This window comes from Suricata suricatta, chromosome 2 (assembly GCF_006229205.1).
Source record: "Suricata suricatta isolate VVHF042 chromosome 2, meerkat_22Aug2017_6uvM2_HiC, whole genome shotgun sequence".
Classification (NCBI taxonomy): domain Eukaryota; kingdom Metazoa; phylum Chordata; class Mammalia; order Carnivora; family Herpestidae; genus Suricata; species Suricata suricatta.
Genome location: NC_043701.1, coordinates 136185505 through 136211013, shown reverse-complemented (window position 1 = coordinate 136211013; position 25509 = coordinate 136185505). Strand labels below are relative to the sequence as shown.

General features: G+C 40.0%; 1 protein-coding gene and 1 long non-coding RNA gene across 5 annotated transcripts in view; one reads left to right on the top strand and one right to left on the bottom strand.

The window, feature by feature from the left end:
• The window catches only part of KAT6B (lysine acetyltransferase 6B), a 183811-nt gene extending 158490 nt beyond the window's left edge, over positions 1–25321 (bottom strand). Inside the window, exons 1-3 of one of the 4 annotated variants that reach the window (XM_029932004.1) lie at positions 25250–25321; positions 14497–14566; positions 9627–10506 (exon numbers count right to left, since the gene is read on the bottom strand). In XM_029932004.1, coding sequence (XP_029787864.1) covers positions 9627–10247 — 621 coding nt within the window. In that variant the 5' untranslated portion in view covers positions 10248–10506; positions 14497–14566; positions 25250–25321. Of the gene's footprint in view, positions 1–9626; positions 10507–14496; positions 14567–24144; positions 24519–25249 lie in introns of those variants that run through there. The other 3 variants (XM_029932003.1, XM_029932005.1, XM_029932006.1) reach the window with 3 other exon arrangements.
• LOC115285570 overlaps positions 24096–25509 on the top strand; it is a 9586-nt gene continuing 8172 nt past the window's right edge. Inside the window, exon 1 of the long non-coding RNA XR_003905581.1 lies at positions 24096–24265. This is a non-coding gene — a long non-coding RNA (uncharacterized LOC115285570). The remainder of the gene's footprint in view (positions 24266–25509) is intronic.

Sequence of the window (25509 nt, the reverse complement as noted above, 5' to 3'; positions counted from 1 at the left end):
TGGACATCCTATAAGACAATGGCCTACGCTTGTCCATGTCACTGATGTATTATTGTCAACTATATTCAAATAAAAATAAATTTTTTAAATAATTGTAAAATAAATCATTTAAAAATAAAAAAGTCACTGATGTGAAAAGCAAATAAGAGGGGAAACTGTTCTCTATAAAGATATAATAATCAGGGTGCCTGGGTGGCTCAGTCGACTCTTGATTTCGGCTCAGATCATGATCTGAGAGTCATGAGATCAAGCCCTGAGTGTCATGTCAAGCTCCATGACAAGCGCGGAGCCTGCCTGGGATTCATTCGGTTCTTGCTCACTCTCTCTCTCCCCCCCCCCCCCCCCCCCCCCCCCCCCCCCCCCCCCCCCTCTCCCCCTCATGCTTGCTCTCTTGTTCTCTTAAAAAAAAAAAAAAAAAGTGGCTCAGTCAGTTAAGCATCTGACTCTTGGTTTCTGCTCAAGTTATGATCTCGCAGATTCTGAGTTCAAGCTTGCATCAGGCTCTGTGCTGACACTGTGGAGTCTCCTTGGGATTCTTTCTCTCCCTCTCTGCTCAGTTTCTCTCTCTCAAAATAAATAAGTAAACTTTAAAAAAAAGATTTAACAACCAAATGCAAAGCACAAGCCTTAACTGGATCCCAGATTATAACAAAATTGACAAGCCGCCTAGGTGGCTCAGTTGGTTAAGTGTCCAACTTGGGCTCAGGTCATGATCTTGTGGTCCATGAGTTCAAGCTTTGCAAAAGGCTCTGTGATGACAGGTTCAGTGTCTCTGTCTCTCTCTGCCCCTCCCCCTCTCAAGCTTACTCTCTGTCTCTCCCTCAAAAAAATTTTTAAAAATTTAAAAACAAAAGGGGCCGTTTGGGAAAATGTGGACTGTCTATTGGTTAACAGTCTTTTTTCACTACTGAATTTTAGGAAAAGATTGCTGGTATATAATTATTATGCCTTAATATCATAATACCTTAGTATCACAGTATCTACCATTTATTTTCTAACAGTTCAGCCAAAAATTATGAGTATGTGTACATATTTGTGTATACACACACACTTAGAAGAACAAATATAGCAGAATGCTAACAATTGGTAAATCTAAGTAAAAGAAATAGAGCACTTACTGTATTACTCTTTCAACTTTTCTGAAATACTGCAATTTCACAAATTACAAAGTTAAGGGGAAAATACCTTTCTGGTTCCCTCCACTGCCTACCTTTCCTAGTTTCCTCACAACCTACCAACAATCTAACTGGAAGAGCTAATGTGCTTCAAAGAGCCCACATTCTTCCACTAGCAGATCCTGTTTTCTGTGGCATTACTCACATCTCAAGGCTCAGTGACTAGGGTTGGGTTGTTTGAGAGCTTGTGTGCACATAAACAGGGAGGGGCAGAGAGAGGGAGACAGGGGGAGAGAAGATGAGAAAGACAGAGGCGGGGGAGAGGGAGAATTTCAAGCAAGCCTCACACCCAGTGCAGAGCCCAATGGTGGGGGGCGGGGTGCACCTCGATCTCACAACCCTAAGATCATGACCTAAGCGGAAATCAAGAGCAGGACACTCAACTGACAGAGCCAGTCACCCAGACGCTCCTAAGGTTGGGTTTTGATATGAGGTAGAAGCTCCCTTATGATATTAAAATACCAGTTTTGGAAACAAGATCAAATATCAAATAAGAATCATCATTTGATGTCCTTTAATACTGTATTTTAGTTGGAGTATTCTTTGCTTCTCTTACTATTATTTCTCTTACCGCATTTAAACTTTACCTCTCTTTCTTGAATTTCATCATTCCCATTTAAGATCTAAGAGAGCACGGCAATAAACCCCAGACAAAAATCAGGCCTGGCCGCATCAGAAACGACTACAGAAACATTCAAGTGCGGCGTGCCTCTGGCTGCCAGCCCACATCTCTTTGAGTATCACAGGCAGCCCAGACCAAAGCGCACCTCCTTCCTGTAGGCCCCATTGCTGTCCATATGGCAGCTTACTGACATCAAAGAAGATGGAAGAAATTATCTAAATTCACCAGGCTAGTCCCATTCCCTCCCTTGAACTGTAGAAGAGTCATTGATATCTCAATTACCTCTTCTGCAATACCTTTTTCCCTGCGTGCTAAGATTTTGTAAAGCTAAAAAAAGGGGGTGGGGGGAGGGTACCGGACTAACAGATGGAGGATTAAGAACAAAAGACCTCCCTGACAGGGGGAACAAGAGCTAAAGTGTTTGTATACCTACAATAATAGTACAGAAGAACAAAAATTGAACTTGTAAATAAAATTAAGTTGTTCTTCTGAAACGCCTGTCTAGCTACAGACAGGAAAAGGCCCAGCATGGTTTCTATGTATGTTATGCTGTTTCTAATAGAAAGGACACAATCAAGCCAAAACAAACATCTGTTAAACAGTTAAGTTTGTTAATGAAACAAAATTGCAGCTGGTTTTATCAAAGATCAAAAGTGAAGCAAATTAGAGAAAGGATGTATGAACAAAGCTGGTTTCTAAAAAATAATGGCTAAAGAACTCTAAACCTACTTGTCAAATTAACACAAATCCTTCCTGGATTTTACTTAGACCACGGATTAGTATTTATTCTGTAGCTTGGTAAAGGCCAGATTCACAGTTTAAATCTAATACCCTTCACTCTAGAACTTTGGCCCATATAGTTCATTTTGCAAATGTCTCAAAATACTACCTTTCATAAAACAATTCCAAAAAAAAGTTAGACCCTACATTAATATTCTGCTAATTAAAAGGCCCGCTGGCTCATTTTAAAAAGGAAAAGCAACAGCATGCAGATTGCAACCCCTGAAGACGTCTGGGGTCCAGCCCCAAGCAGAAGCTTCCTAACAGGGATTATTAGCATTTCACAACGTGCACTGCCAAACCCCCACTTCTTACATGTATGAACTCCCATCACCACCTGAGGACAGAGAGATAGGACACCTCCACACAAATAAAACTCTATTTTTCTCATGGCCCTGCTAACTCAAAATGTCACAAACAAGTTACATGGCTGACTCATTTGCTCACTTCAATTTAGTAAGCTAATTGATGTTTATGTACTAAGAAATATTAATAGATCAGGAAGATCAAAGTACCTGAGAAGATGCAGATTCACATTTGAAATGCTGCCATAACTAGAGACGAACAGTTTCATAAAATCTATTGTAGTTAATGTACCAGACAAGGTAACTGTTTGTAAACAAAAGAAGTCATGGATTTACAAACAAAATTTGCCACTGCAAAGATAAAACAATGGCATTTTCTCATGTACCCTTTGCACATTACTAAGATACAAAGAGTACACATAAAATATAGATCTTCATGCTGAGAAACATTAAAATGTACTATTTACTAAAGTTTGAAGAGAAAGAATGAGGAAAAAAAAAAACCTTTGCTATCCCAGATATAATCCAAAAAAAATCAGCAACATCACATAACCAACTTCAAAGCGATTGAACAATGATTTTCTTGGCACAGTACATGTAACAAACATAGCCATTATAAGCCAAACAGGTATATGGAATACAACAGTAAGTGCCTGAAAGCTGCTGAAAATATCCAGAATTAGCCAAAACACCACACACTTAGGATCCCTAATGCTTAGAAGAAAATATCATTAGGAAACCAGAAAATAGATTTTATATATATATACACACACACACATTTTTATATATATACACACGCACACATAATTTTATATATATATATAGGACAGGATGATGTGTTGTCTAAAAGGCAGCTCCAAATATCAAAACCATCTAAGATCCAAAGAGTTAAAAAGAATGTTTAAGACCTATTTTCACAGTCAAAAATCCTGACATAATGTTGCTACTTTACCTGAAGCCTACTTCATTAGAAGTCTAGACAAGTCCCATCTTGATAAAAGCTCAAAAGTGGAACAAGCTGTCATGCCTCTGAGTACAACAGAAAGACTCATTCACTCTTCATTTTATCTTTCCCTTGACCCGACTAACTAGTTTGAGACAATCCAAGTGCTCTCTCAATAATGCCTCAACAACTGGTATTATCTGCTCACAAAAGCCATCCTCAGATAGTCTGCTATTTGGGCTTCAGAACTACTGAGGCTTAATTATAGGAACAACATAAACTACAATATTTTTCCTTCCCTGACCCTGAAACAGCAGGTATTTGATCCATCTGGGCTTCCACATCAGAATAGGTTTCTTTCTGACTTTAGTCATCCTAAAATTGACTTTCATCCATACCAATTCCAAAACTCAGGTTATACAAAGAGTATATTTTGCAATGTTTAGGGCTTTATCCAACTTTCAGCTGAATACACATAGCTAAGCACTCTTTGAGAAAAATGTGACATCTGCAATACAAAGGACACTAATTCAAAGGAAAACTAAGAAGGTCAACAGAGAGGAGGACACTTAGACTCTCTATAATTAGCAGATGAAAAATACACACATTTCTGCCAGAAAGATCCAGAGTCTGAGACTATGAACGATTCCCCTAGGGCTGAGAGACTTCTGGAAGCCTGCCACATCAAAGAACAATATGGACTAGTGAATGGTCCTTCACAAAGTACAGGCAATTGGAAAAGTCCCAAAGACAAGGAGGGTCTCTCTAGGGCAGGGATAATGGGACTGGAGAGGCGAAGACAAAGTGGAGAAAACCAAAGAAAGGAATCTAAAAATAAAGTTCTTTTATTTGTGGCATTTACACAACACAAGAAAGTGATGTAGAATGTATGTTAATCTTATATTTATGGAAATACTACATACTAATAACACTGCCAAAGCCCTAATAAAATATCTCCCTGGAAGGGAGTTGGGGAACAAACAGAATAAACAACTGAACAAGCCAAGACCACAAGTGATTTTTAACACAATTTTGTCTCTCAGCCTCATTTCGGATCATAAACCCATATTCACTTTTTTCTTAGGGACAGTGTCATTGTTTTTGTGATTCTGTTTGAATTTCATTTCTTCAAGATTTCATTTCTTCAAGGAAAAAACATTAAAAGACCTACCTAATATTAGATTTCATTTCTTCAAGAAAAAACATCAAAAGACCTACCTAATATTAGAAGCATCTCCCTTTCCATCTATAGCAGTCTAAAATGAGAATTCCCATGTTATGTACTCTACTGAAAAACATACCAATATTTGATACTTAATATATTATAGCAAAATACTCCCCAAAAAGTGAATACCAAGGACTCTTTAAAATTAAACTGATTTCATAAAAATGCTAAAGCTCAAATATTCAAATGGAATCTTAATGCTACAAAGTGTGTGGTGATAACTGAAGCCTCTCAGAATATTTGACTTTCCAAAGTCCTCATAATCTGACCTAATTGAGCTTTACCACTTTTAATGAGAAACACTAATACTATCCTTTAGGAGTTCCCTCACCAAGTCAAAGATAAAGTTTTATCTTCAGTGGTTTAATTCATTTTCATATCACCTCACCAAAGAGAGCTTTCTTAAATAAATACAAAGAAGTTATGCTAAGGAGCCAGTGTGGTAATATCCAATTTGAATTCTTGACTATCAGAAGATATGCAATTACATTTCAGAAAGGAAGGAGGCCTGCTATTTTAACTTGCATTGTATTCTTCTTAGCAGCCATGCATAGGAATGATGATGATGTTAAATCTAATTAGACACAGATTTACTACTTTCCCTACTGCTTTTCCACATTGCTAATATTATAAATAGTACCTGCTTTAAAAACTGTAATAAGCTCACTGCAACTATCAAATTTAAAATACCAGAAATCTATTTGTTGGGGGGAAACAGCTTCTAAACAGTGGAGGAAATGGAAGAAATACTTTTACTGTTCATGAACAGCCACCACTGTCAACCAGTATACAGCCCAGTAGTAAAGAGGTCTGGAGTCACAGTCTCGGTATCACCAGCTCCGTAAGTGATATGACAAATTACTTAGGCTTTGAGTCCTAGTTTTTCATGTGCAAAATAAGGATAATAATCTTATGGCCCTCACAGTTATTGTGACAAGTCAAGGAGTTAATAAAGGTAAAAGCACTTGGAATACTGCCAGCATTTAACACTGAAGAAATGTTAGTTATTATGTTTACTATTTTTGTTTCATTTTCACAATTAAATGGAACCGCTCAGCAAAATAACTAGAGTAACAGCTTCTCTTGAGACATTAGTTGGCTAAATTGTGAGATTACTCCATCTCTTTACAAACAGCTGTCTTTTATACCATAAATGTCCTCCCACAATGCAAAATCTACAAATTTCTAGCACATCAAGAACAACGATAATTTGCCCTTCGAATGTATTAAAGAAAGTCCTATATACACGAAACCATAGTACAATCCGTCTACATTAAGATCCAAGTACAGAAGCTGAAGAAAAATCAAAAACCAACAATTAATACATTATGGTTTTAGTATAAACAACAACAAATATTCTCTACAGTACTAAAATACCTATGTTGGCTATTTAACATTTTGTATCCCTTTGAGAATCTGATTAAAACAAAAGCAACAACAAAAAGCAATAGGCTCTAATCCTAGAAAAACACATGGATATGGACAACTTTATATTCGATTTCTGGGGATTTGTGGCCTATCTAACCCAAGCTCATTCATGGACCCAGGTTAAGAATTTCTCTTATAATTACTTACCAATTTTACATGGTTTTAAACTATTTAGCCTCTTGTAATCTCAAAGGGCAATATTACATTTTCACCAAGGTAAAATACTATTGCAATATACATACAAACAATCCAATAACTTGTGGCCAAATTGACTTGATTATGATTCTTATTAATTTTTGTTTGTTTTGCTTCTTTTAAGAATTAGATCAAGTAAAAATTCTAGGACTCATTTCCTCTGTTCTCCTTGTCCTATGATGTACTGGACAATATGAAAAGATCAGCATCATACAAAGAGCAGTAACAATTGCATGCTAAGCAATAAATACTCTGTTCTCAATCCTAGACACTTCCAGACATGAATTTTCCTTTATAGACTAAAAATACTTTCAAAGAGATGTTGCATGAAAAAAAATGATAAGGTTAGCAAGAAATGATGGGCAAGGTTAAAGAAAGGATAAAAAAGGGACTGGAATATATGTAGTGATTCCTATCTGGATCACAAATTTATTGAAAAATACTATTAAACTACCTAAAGCTGTCTGAATTAGTCCATGTACCTGGTAATTATAAAACCTTAATATACCTTCAGGGTAATGTCAGATTTTGAGAACAAAGATATCCAAATCCATCAAGAAATGGCTCTACACTCCTTTAAGGAATTTCCTCATGGCATATATAAGCTTTTATAAAAAATATTTAATGAGAGGGACACCTGGGTAGCTCAGTCGGTTAAGCGTTTGACTTTGGCCTAGGTCACAATCTCACAGTTTGTGAGTTTGAGCCCTGTGTCAGGCTCTGTGTTGACATCTCAGAGCCTGGAGCCCACTTCGGATTCTGTATCTCCCTCACACTCTGTCTCTATCTCTTTCTAAAATAAATAAACATTAAAAAATTAATTAAAAAAAAAAGACAAGGTTTCTGAGTTTCTGAATATGTGGGCAGAACTGTCTCCTCACAAAATATGTTGATGTCCTATCTCCGGGTACTTGTTAACTGACTTCATAAAAAAAAAAATTCTTTTAAATGAGAAACAGAAGTGCTTAATGTGGCTTTGTGAGACATAGGAATTAGGATTTGAGTCACTCAGTGTATTTTTTTTGAAACAAATGTTATTAAAATAAAATTTACTGTAGGTTTACTTGCTTCTTTCTTTATGACATTTTCTCACAAGGAACTGAGGGTTGTTTACACAAATACCACCAAAAGATAAAATAAATGTGAGGAAAATTAATAAAAATAAAATTAAGAAATAAATACAGGGGTGACCGGGTGGCTCAGTCAGCTGAGCATCTGACTTCAACTCAGATCACGATCTCACGGTTCATGACTTTGAGCCCTGTATCAGGCTCACTGCTGCCAGCACAGAACTGGCTTCAGATCATTTGTCCCCTCTCTCCCTGCCTCTCCTCTGTTTGCACTCACGCGAGCACTCTCCCTCTCTCTCCCTAAAATAAATAAACATGAAAGAAAGAAAGAAAGAAAGAAAGAAAGAAAGAAAGAAAGAAAGAAAGAAAGAAAGAGAGAAAGAGAGAAATACAAGGGGATACCTAGCTGGCTCAGTCAGTACAGCATGCAACCCTCGATCTAGAGGTTCTAAGTTCAAGCCCTAATTTGGGTATACGAAGTACATAAAAAAAATAAAATCATGGGGTGCTTGGGGTGCTTGGGATGGTTCAGTGAGCTGAGCATCTTGATTTAGGCTCTTTGTTGGTTCAGTTAGTTGAGCACTCCTGATTTCAGTTCAGGTCATGATCCCAGAGTCATGGGATCAAGCCCCACATTGGGCTCAGTTCTGAGGGTAAAGCCTGCTTAAGATTCTCTCTCTCTCTCTCTCTCTCTCACCCTCTGCCCCCTCCCCAACTCATGCTCTCTCTCTCAAAACAAATAAATAAATAAATTCAAGAAAGACAGACAGACAGAGACAGACAGAGGGAGGGAAAGGAAGGAAGAAGGAAGGACGTAATGCTAGGGTTTAGATTAGTCTGTAGAAAGGCAGACCCCCTGGTCCTGCCCAGTTTCTAGAGCTAGGTCTCTATCAGCTTAAACCACTGAGAGAAGTAGAGTCCATCTCAAGAGCTGGCAGTGTCCAAAGAGGAAAAGAAGCCATTAGGTGCACAACTTTTCTTAACACTGTGTATTCATCACTTCCAGAAATGTAGTCAACGCCTACAACTACTCTTTTTGTCAACAATGAAGGCCTAAATTATTATAAACAATTTGCTATTGCTCTACTTAGGTTTTAGTTTGGGAGGCAACTTCAGTAGTTTTGAAATGCAACAAAAATCCTACTCAACCAAAGATTTATATTGTAGCAGTCACTTATATGTGTGAGAAATGTGTCATATATGTATAAACACTCCAGAAATAACATAAGACCCAGAGAAACTAAACAGTAAAAGATATGGTATGACACAAAATAAACATTCACTTTCACCCAATGAGAATTAAACCATAATAAATTACTTTAAATTGAAATAGGCAGGATTTAGGTCACATATTAGAACAATTCCAGGAATGTACAAGCTTATCAGTATTAACATAATTAACAGTCTATAGAGTTGTCTTCTCTGAAAATAATAAAGAGAAAATTTATCAATTATACTTCAATAAAGCTGAAAAGATAAATTTTAAATAATTTTTTAATTTTTAAAGAGAAAATATACAATGGCCTTCCTTAGAATTTTGAAATATATATGATGGTCCTGCCTTGACAAAGGAGGATTAAAGTTACTATGCAGGTCCCTTTAAGCACTCACTAATTAAAACAATTAGTGTTTAAAAAACAAATTGCATAATCATCACATTAAATTCTTCCTAGAGAGGAAGCTCCCAATACACAGTAAAATGTAAAATGTAAAATTTATATTAAAAAACAAAATATATATTTTGAAATATAAAAGCCTGTTCTAAAGCAAAAGATTTGATTTCATTCAACTTCAGTCAGAACTTTTGTCTATATGAAATTTAACTGAAACTGTACAAGACAGAGGAGCAATATTTAGATTGTATTAATACCGTCTTTACTTACCTGGTCCTTCTCGTGGGGCAGAAGGCTGACAGGTGGTAGCGAGGACGGGAAAGCACTGGGGCACTTGGGGGCCCCCTTGCCGTCTAAGCTTCCGTAATTGACCCTGTACTGCGGTCCATCTTTCAGTAACCTCCCATTGTTCACTGCGCGCTTGGCCCCTAGTCGCAGCCGCTGTTGAAAGGCTGGGTTGTTGGTGGTGCTTGTGAGATCACTTTGACTTCTGAGATACTTCTCGATGTTTTTCAGGGAAGAGCCATTTGGCTCCTCCAGTCCTTCAATTGCTCTCCTTAAAAGTTTATTCCAATCCACATTGCGGAGATCATTACATGATCCCCTAGACCCCTTGGCTGCCTTAGGAAAAGTGCCTGGTTTGACTGATGAAAAGCGCCCAGGGTTGTCTGGGTCCTTATAGGAGGCAAGGCCTTTGTTGGTGACTTTAAGAACTGAGCCATCCTGAACACTGAGTTCCAGCTGTTCAGAGACGGTCTTCTTATCCAACCCATGGGAAGTGCTGACTGCATGGCAGATTCTCTCTTCAGAGGGCCTTTGCTTCTGCTTTTTTATTTTCTGTATAGCTTCAAGAATCCACTCTGTATAAAGTGGGTTTGCAAGTTTTACCATGGTTGACAAATGACTTCTTCAATACCAAAGTTACCCATAGAGGTTCTCCTTGTTATTTAACAGAACTTGAACATTTAAAAGTCATTTACAATTCAACAAATGGGCAGAATATTCCAGACCTTATGGAACAAAACCTCACAAACATCCATCCTTAAGAGATTAAAAACAGGACACACAGGCAATGTTGATAGTTGTCTTATTTGACGAACAGGAAAGACTGCATTCAGGTGAAGAACATCTTAAACAAGGAAATCAAGACCTTAAAGGATAAAAAGAGGAAAATGTCCTTAATAACGGAACTTTGAAAAATAAAAGACTCTTCAGTATGACTTTTTAGATGCAAAAGGCCTGCAGAAGTAATGACAGGCAAGTATTATGTAACAAAGCCACAGTGACTATATTTCCTAACCAGAAATTGGGTCACAATCTAAGGAAATTTTTTTAGGATTTTCACTTGTTATTTATTAGGAAATCATTTCTGGGGCATTTAAAAGATAACACGTAAGTACTTATTTAATGGATTAACCTTTATTGAAATTAATAACATTACATGAGTGGTTCAAGACATATGTCTATTCTAAACATAAAACCAACCTCAAAGAGTAAGTCTACGACACAAAAAATCTGAGGAAAGTACAGCTGACCCGAACAAGACGGAGAATGGGGCACCAACCACCACATAGTCAAAAATCTACCTGTAACTGTTGACTCCCCCAAAACTTAACTACTAATAGCCTACTTTTAACTGGAAGCCTTTCCAATAACATAAACAGTTGATTAACACATTTTGTATATTTATTATATACTGTACTTTTTTAAATAAAGTAAACTAGACAAAAGAAAATGTTATTAAGAAAATCATAAGGAGGCGCCTAGGTGGCTTAGTCGGTTGAGCGTTGGGCTTCGCTTAGGTCATGATCTCACGGTTCGTGGGCTCGAGCCCCGCATCGGGCTCTGTGCCGACAGCTCAGAGCCTGGAGCCTGTCTTCAGCTTCTGTGTCTCCCTCTCTCTCTGACCCTCCCCTGCCCACACTGTCTCTCTTTCTCTCTCTCTTTCTCTCTCTTTCTCTCTCTCAAAAATAAATAAAACATTAAAAAAAATTTTTTTTAAGAAAATCATAAGGATGAGAGGGGCACCTGGGTGGCTCAGTTGGTTAATTATCTGACTCTTTTTCTTTTCTAATTTTTTTAATGTTTTACTTATTTTTGAGAGAGAGAGAGAGAGAGAAAGAGAGAGAGAGAGAGAACGCGTGCACAGGGGAGGGTCAGAGAGAGAGGGTGATACAGAATCTGAGGACACGCTCCAGGCTCTGAGCTAGTTGTCAGTAGAGCCTGATGTGGGGCTCGAACCCACAAACCCTAAGATCCTGACCTGAGCCAAAGCTGGATGTTTGACCGACTGAGCCACCCAGGCGTCCCATGTGTCTGACACTTGATTTCAGCTCAGGTCATGATCTCACGGTTCATAGAATTGAGCCCCATGTCAGGCTCTGTGCTGACAGCACAGAACCTACTTGGGATTCTCTCTCCCTCTCTCTCTGCTCCTCCCCTGCTCGCATGCATGCTTGCTTCAAATAAATAGACTTAACTTTTAAAAAATCTTCAACTTAATTAAAGAAAAAAGGCAATAATCCTGATTCTTCCATTTGAGCTAGATACTATATTTCTCAAGTCTCACACATAAGAAAATTTGCCATCAAGTCACTTCTATGGAATCATATCCTCCCATCTCTTTGCAAAGGGTCTGTGACACTCTCTAATCCACAGGTTGGAAAACTGAAACTAATATGGCTAACATAACCTTTCACCTTTTAAACAATATACCATTCTAGGATCTTAATACCTGGCTCAGTACAAGGAAGGTTCGTGCAAATCCGATTCCAGGTAGACAGTGGTATTGCTCTCTGAAAGCCTCTGGTATACAACAAAACCACCCTGTATCTCCAATCTGTATCGAGTACACCTGCAAGAACACCAGGAAAAAGTGCCCTGGCCTCGGAGATGGCTCAGATCTGGGCTCTAATCTTGTCTTCCACTAAAAATATCCACATCTTAACTATTTTTAGAGTTTCAAGTTTACGGAGTATGCTTACATGTAACTTGTCATTTAATCTGCAAGTCAATTCTATGGGTAAACTAAGGTTCAGGGGAAGCCAGAACTCACTCAAGGTAATAGTCAATAGTAAAACTTACGGCTCAAATGCGATTCTTCTAAAATCAAAGTCCAGTGCTATCTTCACCTGAACCACAACTGCCTGTTCCAGCTAGTTCTGCCTCTGGAATCAGACTAATGCTATGAATACCAGCTCTACCAACATTGAATGGAGAAACCCTGGGTGAATGACTTAAGTGTCAGTCACCTTACCTGTGGGGTAATAATAATGTATCCCTCACAGGAGTATTAAGAGGCTTAAATGAATATGATATCTAATATACAATTTACAGTAGCTATCATCCCTTCCATTAATGGAGTATCTGTATGCTTTAAAAAATGTCTCATAAAATACAAAATTAAATTTATCTCTGGTTATTTATATAATGTACCTAAAAGGGAAAGTGTCTTTCCTCAAAACTTTAGCCAGATACTAGGTGCCTGGGTGGCTCAGTCGGTTAAGTGTCCGACTTCAGCTCAGGTCATGATCTCATAGTTCGTGAATTCAAGCCCCGCATTGGGCTCTGTGCTGACAGCTCAGATTATGTGTCTTTGTCTCTGTCTGCCCCTCCCCCACTTGCTCTGTCTGTCTCTCTCTCCCTCTCAAAAATAAACATTAAATAGATTTTTAAAAAATTTAGCTAGATATAATGAAAAACATAACATTTGCTCTGCTGCTGAAAAACTGGGCCACTGAACTGTACTTGCTCAGTCAGCTTGAAAGAGGCAGTTTAAAAAGAATTGTCCTCTTTGCAATCAGTAAACTGTAGGTTCGCTCCTTTTTGTTCCCCTCAGAGTCAGGAACATGAGGCTAAAGAGACTGTACAGGTCATCCCATCTAATCTTTGGTTGTCCAGTAAAAGATTCTGTGTTCAATAACCCTAATGGATGGGCCATCAAGTCTCAAAATACTTCCGGTGATGCAGAATTTGTCACTTTTTGAGACAGTTCTCTCTACTATTGGAGAGCTCTAACTGTAATAATACATTTCTTGCTCATAAAAGCCAAAATTTGTCTTCCCATAACTGCTACCCTCTAGTCCTGGTTTCCCTAGAACAATTTCAAAAAATTCTTATTAATTCTTTACCATGACAAGCCTTCAAATATTTGAAAATAAGAATCGTTTGGAAAATCACTAAAAGTGAACTCCATTCTAAAATTGAACTCCATTCTATCTACTTTAGACCACGCATATCCATCCTTAACATTTTCTACCACATGGCTTCCAAGCACCTCCCTCGTTTGGTTGCTCACTAGTTTGGCTAAGATCCATCTCAAAATCTGGCGGTCCGGGCATTATCCAAGTGTAAATGTAACTCAAGGTTACAGGAACTTTCTTGCCACACAACTGACTCATGCTAAGCATGCAGCCCAACTAAAAACCCCAGCTCTTCTTTCAAAAATGCTGTCAAGCTGAGTCCTTCATTCCCTTCCCTGTACAAATATAAATGCTGGAATTTAAAATTTATTACACTCCAAGTTCATTTTGTTGGTTTGAGTCTATCTTCCAACTTGTTAGATCATTTTGAACCTTGGTTCTGTCATCTATATCATCTGCAAATCTAGTAAGTGCTCCCCTGTGTCATTATATAAACCATGAAAAAAATGTTAGACTTCAATATGATGCATTTAGGAATAAAATCACTGGCTTTCATTGTGCAACTACTGTCAAGATAGAACATGGGATCATTTTGTGTTCGTGAGTTTAGAAAACGATGCATCTTTCCAAAGTAAAATGGTTTGGGGCAAAATTTCATTAGAAAACATGTCACTATGTCCAAGTAATTATTTCATCTTTCACCATTTATTCAGGATGAATCAACTAATTTAATTTGGTTGCACAAACTACAATTGCAAGAAGCAGAAGAAGAGGTCACAGGAAAGTATCCAACATTGCAAAGGTGCTCTCAGGCATTCAGTTACACAAGTAAATGAACATACCTTAAAACAAAAACTAATAAATATGCATAATATACCTTTATGACAAGCTAATACCACAATCTTTACACACAATCAAAAGAACTACTCATATCCATTACCAACACATTTCAAAAAGACTGACATTTTATATCTTAAAAATATAGTAAGGGAAAATACCAGAATTGGAACTCCAAGTGTTTTAATAGTCCATGACAAAAAAGAAGATTGTCCAGATCTTCAAGCAAATCTGCCAAAGAAAAAAAAAGTAAATGTTAATTTGGACATAAGGACATCCCTGAAATTCAGAAACCATCTATGGATCTTCACAATTATACAATACAAACAACTGCTATGAGTTTATTAGCACTTTATTTTGGTGTTGTAATAACTCTTTCCTACCACTAAAGGGTTTTTAAGAACATGGAATTCAAAACAGGAAATGGAAGCCCCAAAGCAGTGCTTAAAGAAATAAATTTTGGTGGTGCCTGGGTGGCTCAGTTGGTTAAACATCCAACTCTTGATTTTGGCTCAGGTTATGATCTCAAGGTTCATGAGATCAAGCCCTACACGGTACTCTGCTTGGGATTCTCTGTCTCTCTGCTCTCGTATGCTCGCATGCGCATGTGTTCTTTCTCATTCTCAAAATAAATAAATATACTTTTAGAAAAAGAAAATCTGGGGGTGCCTTAAGTGTTCAAGTCTTTTTGGCTCATGTTATGATATCAGAGTCGTGAGATCAAGCCTTACATCAGGGTCTATGCTCAGTAGAGCCTGCTTAAATTCTCTCTCTTTCTCTGTCCCTCCCCAGCTCGCTTGCATGTGTGCATCTCTCTCTCTCTCAAATAAAAGAAAAAAATTTTGTTTTTCTTCTAAGACCAGATCTGTCCTCCAGGTTGTGATAGAGTCTAAGCAAGAATCTCATCAAGGAGGGGAAAAAATTAATATTACTCAAATTGCCAGGCAGGTATAACATTTTGTCTGGGGACAAAAAAGCCAATTCTTGCTTGAAGCTCAGTATTAACTTTCCCAGGAAACTTTCACTATTTCATCCAAAGGTCAACTGGCATCAATGTACTGACTGGATACTCAAGATATGGCCAACTATTGCACCTAAGAGAAGGATGTGGCAATTTCCACAATACTAAATATGTATTGACACAGATCACACTTTAGGACAACAGTGGACAACAGTGATCAAGTTCACTTCAAAGGCAAAAAAATAAATTAAAAACAGTACTGTGAATAATCTCATTTTTATCTTACACAAAACAACCAAGCAACCCTACATCCTCCTTCTCCCCTCCCCCAACCACAGACACACACACCCCCCTCTTCAATTTAATCTTAAAATTAGCTCTCATCTGACACCAACCAACCGAGTTAATTAGGCAGAAGCAGATGTAACTCAGCAGCTCCGTGCTACAAGCAGAATCCGTGTTAAAGTGTGCTCGCTCTCTCTCTCTCTCTTTCTCTCTCTCTCTCTCTCTCTCACACACACACACACACACACACACACACACACACACACAGAGCTAGGACAGGAACAAAATCAGTAGTCTCTTTTCTGTAGCCAATTCTCAACTAAACACATCCACTTTGTATATTATCCACAGCAAATTTTTTAATCTTAGACAAGTTTGTTTCAGACATCCCAATGGCACCACTGTAAATTGATATACACTAAGAGAATAGATTGAAAACTAATTTTAGTCTAAGTAATATCTAACTAGAAAGACAAATCTACAGCAAAAAAAAAAAAAGCATAATTTATTCAAAAGGCAAACAGAAATGCTTTTTTCCCCAATTTGCAATTTTCCACACCACTTCTCTTTTTCAGAGCACCAAGCTTTGTTTCACATGTAGATAGGACATTCTATCACAAGAACCCTAAAAATCATTATTCTCATATTTTCTATAAAATTAAAGTTGGACTACAAAGCTATCAAAAAGGGAGTAAATTATTTGAAATTAATTCTGAGGACTCACACTACATCAAATTAAATTATTCTATTTTCTAAGGGTTTCAATCACTTTATTTTTAACTACAAAATAATATCAGTAAATTATACGGTTGTAAGGATGTATTTACATCATTCATTACAAACTATTCTAAACAGATCTAGAGAAATACTTAATCCAACACGAGTTTCTGGCTTCACTGGTATTATATAAATATCAACACTATTCAGAAATATTCATGTCAACATAAGAAGAGTCAAAATACCCTGGGTCATAAATATTATGTGAAACCTCCTCAAAGTTTTCACTAAAGCTGTGTGTTGTTTCAAAATCAATGTCACAATACTTGAGTCATGAGATTATAGATGAGCCAAAAACAGTAGGTAAAGTAAAAATTAACAATAGAGTTTACTCTTTTGTCTTCCTGGGTCTTACTTGCTAACAGTTATTTTTAGTTCTCTCACTTTTATATGCTCCTGGATTTTTTCAGAGACTGTTATGTAACTGAGTGAGGCTCCACAAATCTCAGCAGTATCTTCTGAAACAGAACATACACTGCTTAAGAGACTTTAACTTTTCTTCTTCTATAACCACCCAGCATAGACTATTGGCACAGTTGCTCAAAATAATGTCCTCAGTTAACAAATATCTGCTGTCTGACATCGAACATCATCCATATGGCAACATTTGTTAGAAAAGAAGCTATACACAAAAAGTCATACAGTATAATTCCATTTATACGAAACATCCAGAAAAGATAAACCCATACATAGAACATAGACTGATGGGGCCCAGGGAGTAAAGGAAGGAGGAGAAACTACTCAATGGGTAAGGGATTTTATTTTAGATCAACAAAAATATTTTGGAACTAGACAAAGGTGGTGGTCACACAACACTGTGAATGTACTAAATGTCACTGAATTGTTCAATTTCTTTCTTTCCTTCTTCCTTCCTTCCTTCCTTGAGAGAGAGAGAGAGAGAGAGAGAGAGAGAGAGAGAGAGCGAGAGCGCGCATGCACGGGAGAAAGAGAATCCCAAGCCAGATAAGAGACTGGATCTCATGACCTGAGTCAAAATGAAGAGTAGGAGGCTTAACCAACTAAGCCACGCAGGTGCCAATGAATTGTTCACTTTACACGGGTTAATTTTTGTTACGTAAATTTCACCTCAATATATCATTTAAAAAAGAAAAGAAAAGAAAAGAAAAGAAAGCACTAAAGAACAAAACCAGCCATTTTCTGACACCTACTGTGGGACAGGCACTTTACACAGATTATCAGTAAACCTTAAAACAACCCTGTAAGGTAGCACTGCTGCCCCATTTTGCAAAAGGAAAACTGAGAAATAACTTGTTCAAGACTTTAGACAACTAAATAATGAAGGAGTCTAACTCAAATGCTAAAACTTAAATTCTTTCCTGACTCTCCACTGGCTTTCAAACTAAACTCCACGCATCTCTTCTAAGTGCCTTGGACATCACCTGCAGGTGCCCCTGTGGCTTAAACACTAGGCCACATAACTTCTTGCATCCAACTAAGCAGTTCTACTTTAACTGTCCGTTAATGGGTCTCTCCATAAGAGTCACTTCACAGAAAGGGTTCCTCTGACTACAGAAGGGAAAAAGTCTGGAAACAATTGTGACTTTACCTTGCCAAGGTGGTAAAACACCCCTTGGATGGATGAGACGTAAACTAGACCTTGAGAGACAAGGCAGAACTTGGATAACCGTCTGGTTTCTTCACCCAAATGAAATGAAAATTCAAATCAGGTCATAATCTTACAGTTTGTGAGTTCAAGCCCCACATCAGATCCTCTGTCCCCCTCTCTCTGCCTCTTTGTCTCTCAAATAAATAAACATTAAAAAAATAGGACTCATGTTTGATTTCATCTTTGTATGCCCCTAGATTTCCCAGGACCACCACTTGAACATAAGAGGGGTTCAGTGCCTATTTGTTCAGTGAATGCATAAGTGAATGAATGAAGGGAATCTAGCAGAAGGCACAGGAGCTAAGAATGAACTGCCGAACAAAAGGGGCACCAAGTTCATGTGCATGCTTAGAGCCAGTATGTGTTGAAGAGAAGAAATAAAGTTGGATGTAACAAAAGCCAGGCTGAGGCATGTGAACATGACACATGAAGTAATAGGAAGCCAATGCAGGAGTAGTGACACAATACAGTATAGTGAAGTGCACCCACACATGCACAAATTTGTTGAATGTTTGAGTCACTCTGGCAATAATATCCATCGAGTATAGACTGGAGGGAAGAAGCATGACTGAACAAACAAAAGCAACCAGTATTTCATCTCTCCCAACATCAATCTTATTCAATTTAAGAGTCTAACTCAGCAGCCAGCCCAGAGTAGGCACTCCATAACCGTTAATTGAATTGAATATTTAATTCTCCATTTTTGGGGAATAATACTAAATTATTTCTCACTACTCATTAACATAGAGAGTTTTCAATTCATAAGCTAATAATGTTTTCCAAGGATTTCTAAGAAGCTAAATCACCGTGAAAATTATCATTTCAACTAATACATATTATATTAATTGGAAGTTTAACTTTTCATGTCATGCTCTCACTAAACTGTAATTGTGTAAATCTGCTTCAACAAACAATAACTGAACCATCAATAAACTATTATGGCTTCCATAATCCCTAGCAAAGATTAGTTTCAACATCATCATCACAAATTAGTAGACACATGCCCCAAATCTCCTGGTGAAGCCCAAGTATTAGGTTTGCATAGTCATTCCTACATTTAAGTGCTCAGTAGTTTCAGTCTCTAAACTTTAATCACATGGTTAGGAACCTCACAGGAAATTTGATCCCTTGTAAAACAGAGGATTTTAGAGACAAGATGAAAAATCATTTGAAGTCATCAGGCCTTTGGAGCCAGGGTACACTGATTAGTAATGATGATATTATAACTAAGTACTCTCACTTAAGAAATAATCAACTAAATTTAGAATGTCTTTTTTTGGCATTTAAAAATTGCTATTCAATCCTGGATTTCTTCCTAATTGTAAATTAGCTTTAACCAGGTTTTAATGACAAAGACTAAGAATAATGTATTAAGGAAAAAAATCTGACTCGCAATTTTTAAAAGACTATTTTGAAAATACAGATCATTGGAGAATTCTGCATTAAGTTTATTACAAATGTCTCCAAACAGGATATCCTGTACAGCCTGAAAACAAATTAGGGTTCCCCCTTGAGAACCTAAAGAAAATTAAAGACCTATTTTTAGGGGCGGCTGGGTGGCTCAGTCAGTTAAGTCTCCGGCTTCGGCTCAGGTCAGATCTCACGTTCATGGGTTCGAGCCCCGCGTCAGGCTCTGTGCTGACAGCTAGCTCAGAGCCTGGAGCCTACTTTCGTTTCTGTGTCTCCCTCTCTTTCTCTCTGCCCCTCCCCCTCTCATGCTCTGTCTCTCTGTATCAAAAATAAATAAAACATTAAAATTTAAAAAAAATTTTAAAAAAGACCTATTTTTAAAAATAAACCCATACACATACAGACATTTGCATATAACTTCAAGGGTTTACAGGACCCCTGTCACCTATCCCAAGATCCCTTAAAGTCCACTGACTAACTTTACTTACTTAAAAAAAATTTTTTTTCTTTTTTTTTTATGTTTTTTATTTAGTTTTGAGAGACAGAGAGAGACAGTGTAAGCAGGGGAGGGTCAGAGAGAGAGAGGGAGACACAGAATCTGAAGCAGGTTCCAGGCTCCGAGCTAGCTGTCAGTACAAAGCCCGACCCGGGGCTGGAACCCACAAACCGTGAGATCATAACCTGAGAGGAAGCCCGACACTCAACCAACTGAGCCACCCAGGTGCCCCTAAAAAAATATTTCTTAACATTTACTTATTTTTGAGAGAGAGAGAAAGAGCATTGGCAGGGGAGGGGCAGAGAGAGGGAGAAAGTGAATTCAAAACAGGCACAAAGCCCAACGCCGGGCTCAGACTCACAAACCACAAGATTATGATCTGAGCCGAATTTGGACGTTCAACCAACTGAGCCACCAGGTGCTCCTAACTTTACTTACTTTAATATACACAGAGAGGCCAATAATTGTATTGAGTTTCACAGTAACTACATGTGCTTTAATTTGAACATGTTACATTATAGGTAAGAAAGTTACTCTCCTTGGTTTTGGATATTATCAAATAGGCATCTGAAATCTTAGTCAACAAGGGGGTATGTTGGGATGGGACATACCTAGAGAGTTCAGGGATCAAGTCCCCACTTTGCCAGCTACCTAAGTTGTGGGATACTGGACATGTTAATCAATCTAAGTCTCCATTGTCTCCTCCATGAAAAAGATTATATATCTCTGTTTTACAGAACTGTTAAGAGGAAGAGTTGAGATAACAAATATGAAAGAACCAAGAATGGTGGCAGACACATCACAGGAACACAATAAAATGCAAGCTTATAAAAGGAAAAAGGCAATACAGTCAGCTGGAGACCTGTAAAATCTAATCTAGCTGAATTTGTCTATATGACCATTTTCTCCAAAGGGACAAGGGAAGTCAGCACCTAGTTGCAGACAAGTAAAAATTCAAGACAGAGCACAGAAGAAATTGAACAAAACCAAAAAAAGATTTGTAATGGCAAGGATGGGGTCAAGAACAGTGTATTTTACTCATAATCATATATCTTTTAAGATCAGCCAAGCTCTTAGAAAATAATACTGCATAGGAGGAGAATACCTTCTTGACTTGAGAGTAGGGAAAGAGACACAAAAAAGCACTAACCATAAAGAAAATATCAATAAATTTGACTCCATTAAAAGAAAAACTTATCTTCATTAAAAGACACCACAGAGACTGAAAAGGCAAGCCACAATATGGAAGTAGACGTTTACAACATACACATATGCAAAGATCTGTATCTAGAGTAAATAAAGAACTTCGAAATACCAATAAAAGACATAAGGTCCAGTTTAAAAAATAAATAAGGGGCAGAACTGAACAGGAATTTTATAAATGAGGAAATCCAAGTAGCCAATAAATATATAAAAAGCCACTCAACCTGATAACTAACCAGTTAAATGCAAGTTTACCAGATTGGCTCATTTGAAAAGCTATGAACCTGAGTTCTGGAGAGGACAAGAAGCAATGGGAATTCTCACACAGCATAGGAGGGACTGTGGTCTGGTACACCACTCTGGACAACAGTTTGGTTCCTCGTCAAGTTGAAGACAAGCATACCTCATGACTAGGGCGATCAGACAACTCACCATCCAGACACTTTTGTGAATTAAAGGTGTTATACTAACTACACTGCGACAACAGACATAAGCTAGGATAAATGGTCACCCATCTCTGAGCCAGCAATTCCATTCCTAAGTGTACCCCTTCACAGAAACATATGCACACGTGTACCGACATGACAGGTACAGGAACACTCACAGAAACTTTGTTCACAATTTCCCCACAGTGGAAAAAACTCAAATATCCAGCAACAGTAAATGAATGATTTAAAAAAAAAAAACTGTGCAAGACTGTGAGTCCTATAAAAAGGTGCTTTAAGATGCTTTGGAAATACAAATTAAAGCTTTTTAAGAGAAGAAAAACATCCCTTCATCACACTTCTCCCATCCATGCATCATTACCATTCTCCAAGCAAAAACTGATCACTATAGTTCACACATCCCCACTTTCATAAAACAATTTCCTTCCCGCTCACTTTATACAAATACAAGCAAGTATACGCATGTGGAAAACTGAAGGTATTTTTGTAGAAAACGATCTAAGAGACTGAAAAGTCACCTGTTAGGAATCCTGGCATTTAATAAAGCCAGACCAGTTGGTTGCATCTTCTTCTAACTAGTATGTAAAAACCCATGAAGTTTTTGAAGTACGTTAAAATTACTTATTAAAATTCCTTAGCAACCTTTCAACACTCACCCTATTTTACCTTTCATTCACATTAAGCCTTATGTCTGATAGTTTCCATCTTATCTTCACAAAAAGTGCATGAGATAAACATCTGCCATAAAGGCAATGACATAACACTGACTTTACTCAGAGGCCTGAGTATAGCTAGTAGGCAAAACTTCAACTGACCATGTCATCAGCATCAACCAGTCATTCCCCTAAGTTCCTCTTTTAATGTTAGAGCCTTCCTTTATTGTCCTTTTTTCTTTTTAAATCGTTTCACATCCCCAACCTTCAACCCTAAGTAGAAGTTCTCAGGTAAAAATCTTATCCCTTTCTGAAACATGTGATATTTTACATTCCTTCTTACAAACATAAAAGATTGCTCCAATTCATTTTGATACATGTGTGAAGAATTTATGTAAAAACGGAGTGTTTTATTTCAGGGCTATCCCAGAAAATCTAGGGTACACAAGTAAAACAGTAAGAATGTACTTTACTCATATTTATACCAAAATAATAATGATGATAACTTTTTTGGAGCACCACAGAACTAACACTATGCCAGCATAATTAATTCCCATTTGCTATTGTCACCTCCTGTCCATATTCAGAAAAGTCTTTATATACTCCTTAACTTTGAATTTCTTGGTACCTCCACTCCCAAAGATACTTGATACTTGGTTCACTGGTTCTCTTTACCTATTTTCCACATCTTTAATTTTTTATCACTATTCTCACAACTTCTGTTCAATTGTCTCCTATCACATCCTAATACCTTCTCCCAATTGCAGAGCTTAAACTCCTTCATGGAGCACTGGAAACCATTTGCAATCTAGCCCCTCCTCTGCCTTTGCCCCTTCTCTCCCACAACTTCCTGCAGTCTGTTCATGCTAAAGTACTTACAAATTCAAAAAGACACAATGTCTTTCACAAGGTGCCACTAACGTGTCCCCCTGAAATAGACACCCTGCCCTACCTCAAGACTCCAGCTCAAGTTTCACCCAAGAAATTCAGCCTATCAACAACCTGGTCTCGGAAACTAACATCTTTCTTTGCCCTATTCCCACTCCTGGTGCAGGCCACCAAATCACGTTCACCTAGTCCCACTGCCCAGCCCCACCCATTTTTTTCACACCTGCAACCTTTTCTCAACCCCCTGAATGCTTCAACTACGAAAGATACATTATGCAAGTTTTGCCCTGCTCTCTTATCATCATTCAATACTCTCCCAAGCATATCCATGCCATTCTTCCATGTTTTTTAATGCTCCATAGACCCCAAACCTCCTTTACAATTCCGATATGCCAATATGCCCAGCCACCTGCTTCCCACCACAGCAACTATACTTGCTCCTCACTTTCCCCTAACACTTCCCCCAATATAGTATCTACTCCTCACTACTCTCAACTCCACTCCACATCCACCACACCCAAACCTATTCTTACTGTTCCCAGATAACTGCAATCCCATCCTTCTGCATCATTTCACCCGCCCTCACATACCCCTCGGTCCCCCTTAGACATCTCCAATGTTGCACCTCTCCCTACACTCACTTTGCACCAGCTTGCAGACCTCCAGTGTCCCCTCCCACCCATCACCACCTCACCAGTCTTTCCCAGACATTCACTGGCCCCCCACCGTTTCTACCAGGTCACTCCCACTCAGAAAACCCCTCCAAACCCCCGCCTTCAGACCACCCGAGCCCCGCCCCCACCCTGATATGACCCCGCCCCCTCCGCCCTCGAGCCCCGCCCCTTGCCCTGGAGGCCCTGCCGCGGGGCGGGGCCTGTTCCTCCTCCCTTTTCCCCCCGCCCCCTACCGTCACGCTCAGGGGCAGCCTGACCCCGAGCGGCCCCGCGGTGACCCTCGCGCAGAGGCCTGTGGGAGGGGCGTCACAAGCCCCCGATCCCCCCACCTTCCGCCCCCCTCCCGCCCAGTCTCCTCCCCCTGGGAATGCGCGGGGTGGGTGACAGACCTGGCCGCGCGCCACCGCCACCGCGCCTGCCGGGGGCGCTGCCGCTGCCTGAGAAAGAAGCCGCGGCTGCCGCCTGGAGGAGGTGCCGTCGCCTCCGCCACCGCTGCCGCCGCCGCCAGGGGTAGGAGCTAAGCCGCCGCCATTTTGTGTCCCCCTGTTGTTGTCGTTGACATGAATCCGACATGACACTGATTACAGCCCAATGGAGTCTCATTAAACCCGAGCCGCGGCCCCGCCCCGGCGCTGCTCCATTGGAGGAGACCACAGACACTTATGGCCACCCGTTGGCCTGCGGGTCTGTCCGTCACCCACACACTAACCACCCTGCAGCCCATTGGGGCAGGTTCCTGCCGGTCATTTCGCCTCCGCATAGACACACCCCTCGACCCATCATCCCCCCCTCCGGAACCACCCCGGGGGTGGGTCCACTGCCAGTACCAATCAACTAACTGCTAAGCCCGCCTCTTCTGGGCACCTATTGGTCTAGCCCTTTTTCTCTCTCCCAGACACCGCGCCACCTCTACTTCCACCTGCCCGCCCCCTCCACCTCTAGAAATGGATTGGGTCTACTGGTAGAAGAGGCGCTTGGCCTTATTGGCTGTAAACAACGCCAATCAGAGGGCCTTTTCCCTCTCCCCTCCCCCACTCAACCCCAAATCCCCTAGCCCGCAGCTAAAGTTTGTGTGAGAGCTGATCGCTGGCGGCGGCCGCAGGATTTAGGGGTGGGCGCGGGCGGGCGCGCGCGGGCGGGCACGCGAAGTTAAAATTCGAGGTTCTCAGTCGCCAGCTCCCGCGGTGGAGCGCGCGGACGGGCGCGCCGCCCGGAGCTTTCCATCCCGCCCCCTCCTCCACCCTCTCCCGTCCCGTCCCGGGCGACTACTCGCCCGCCCCCTGGCTCGCATCCTTACCCCCCACACCCCTACCCTGCAAGCCCCAGGCCGGGTGCAGACAGAGCGATGTCGCTGCAGCCTACTCGCCATCCCATGCCGAGGGGGAGCAAGCCCCTACCCGCCGGGCGTACACCCCCCCGGCTCCACACTAGCCCGTGTCTGCAAGCACGTGCACCGTTCGCCGCTGCCTCCAGCCATCCCGGTCCCCGGCTAACCTCGCCTGCAGCCCGGCCAATCGCTTGCTGCCCTTTGTTGCTGCAGCCCGGGTCTCCCCGCTGCCTTCCTCAGCCTCCGCCTCGTCCTTTGCCAGCCGCCCGGGTCCGCAGCGCCGCGCTCCCCCCGCCCGGGACCCACCGCCGCCGCCTCCTTCTCCTCCTCCGCCTCCTCCTCCTCGGCTCCGGGCTGCAGCGCACAGAGCCCGAGGCAGCGCCGCCCAGCCCCGCTCCCCCCGCGCCGCCAGCTAGCCCGCCCGGCC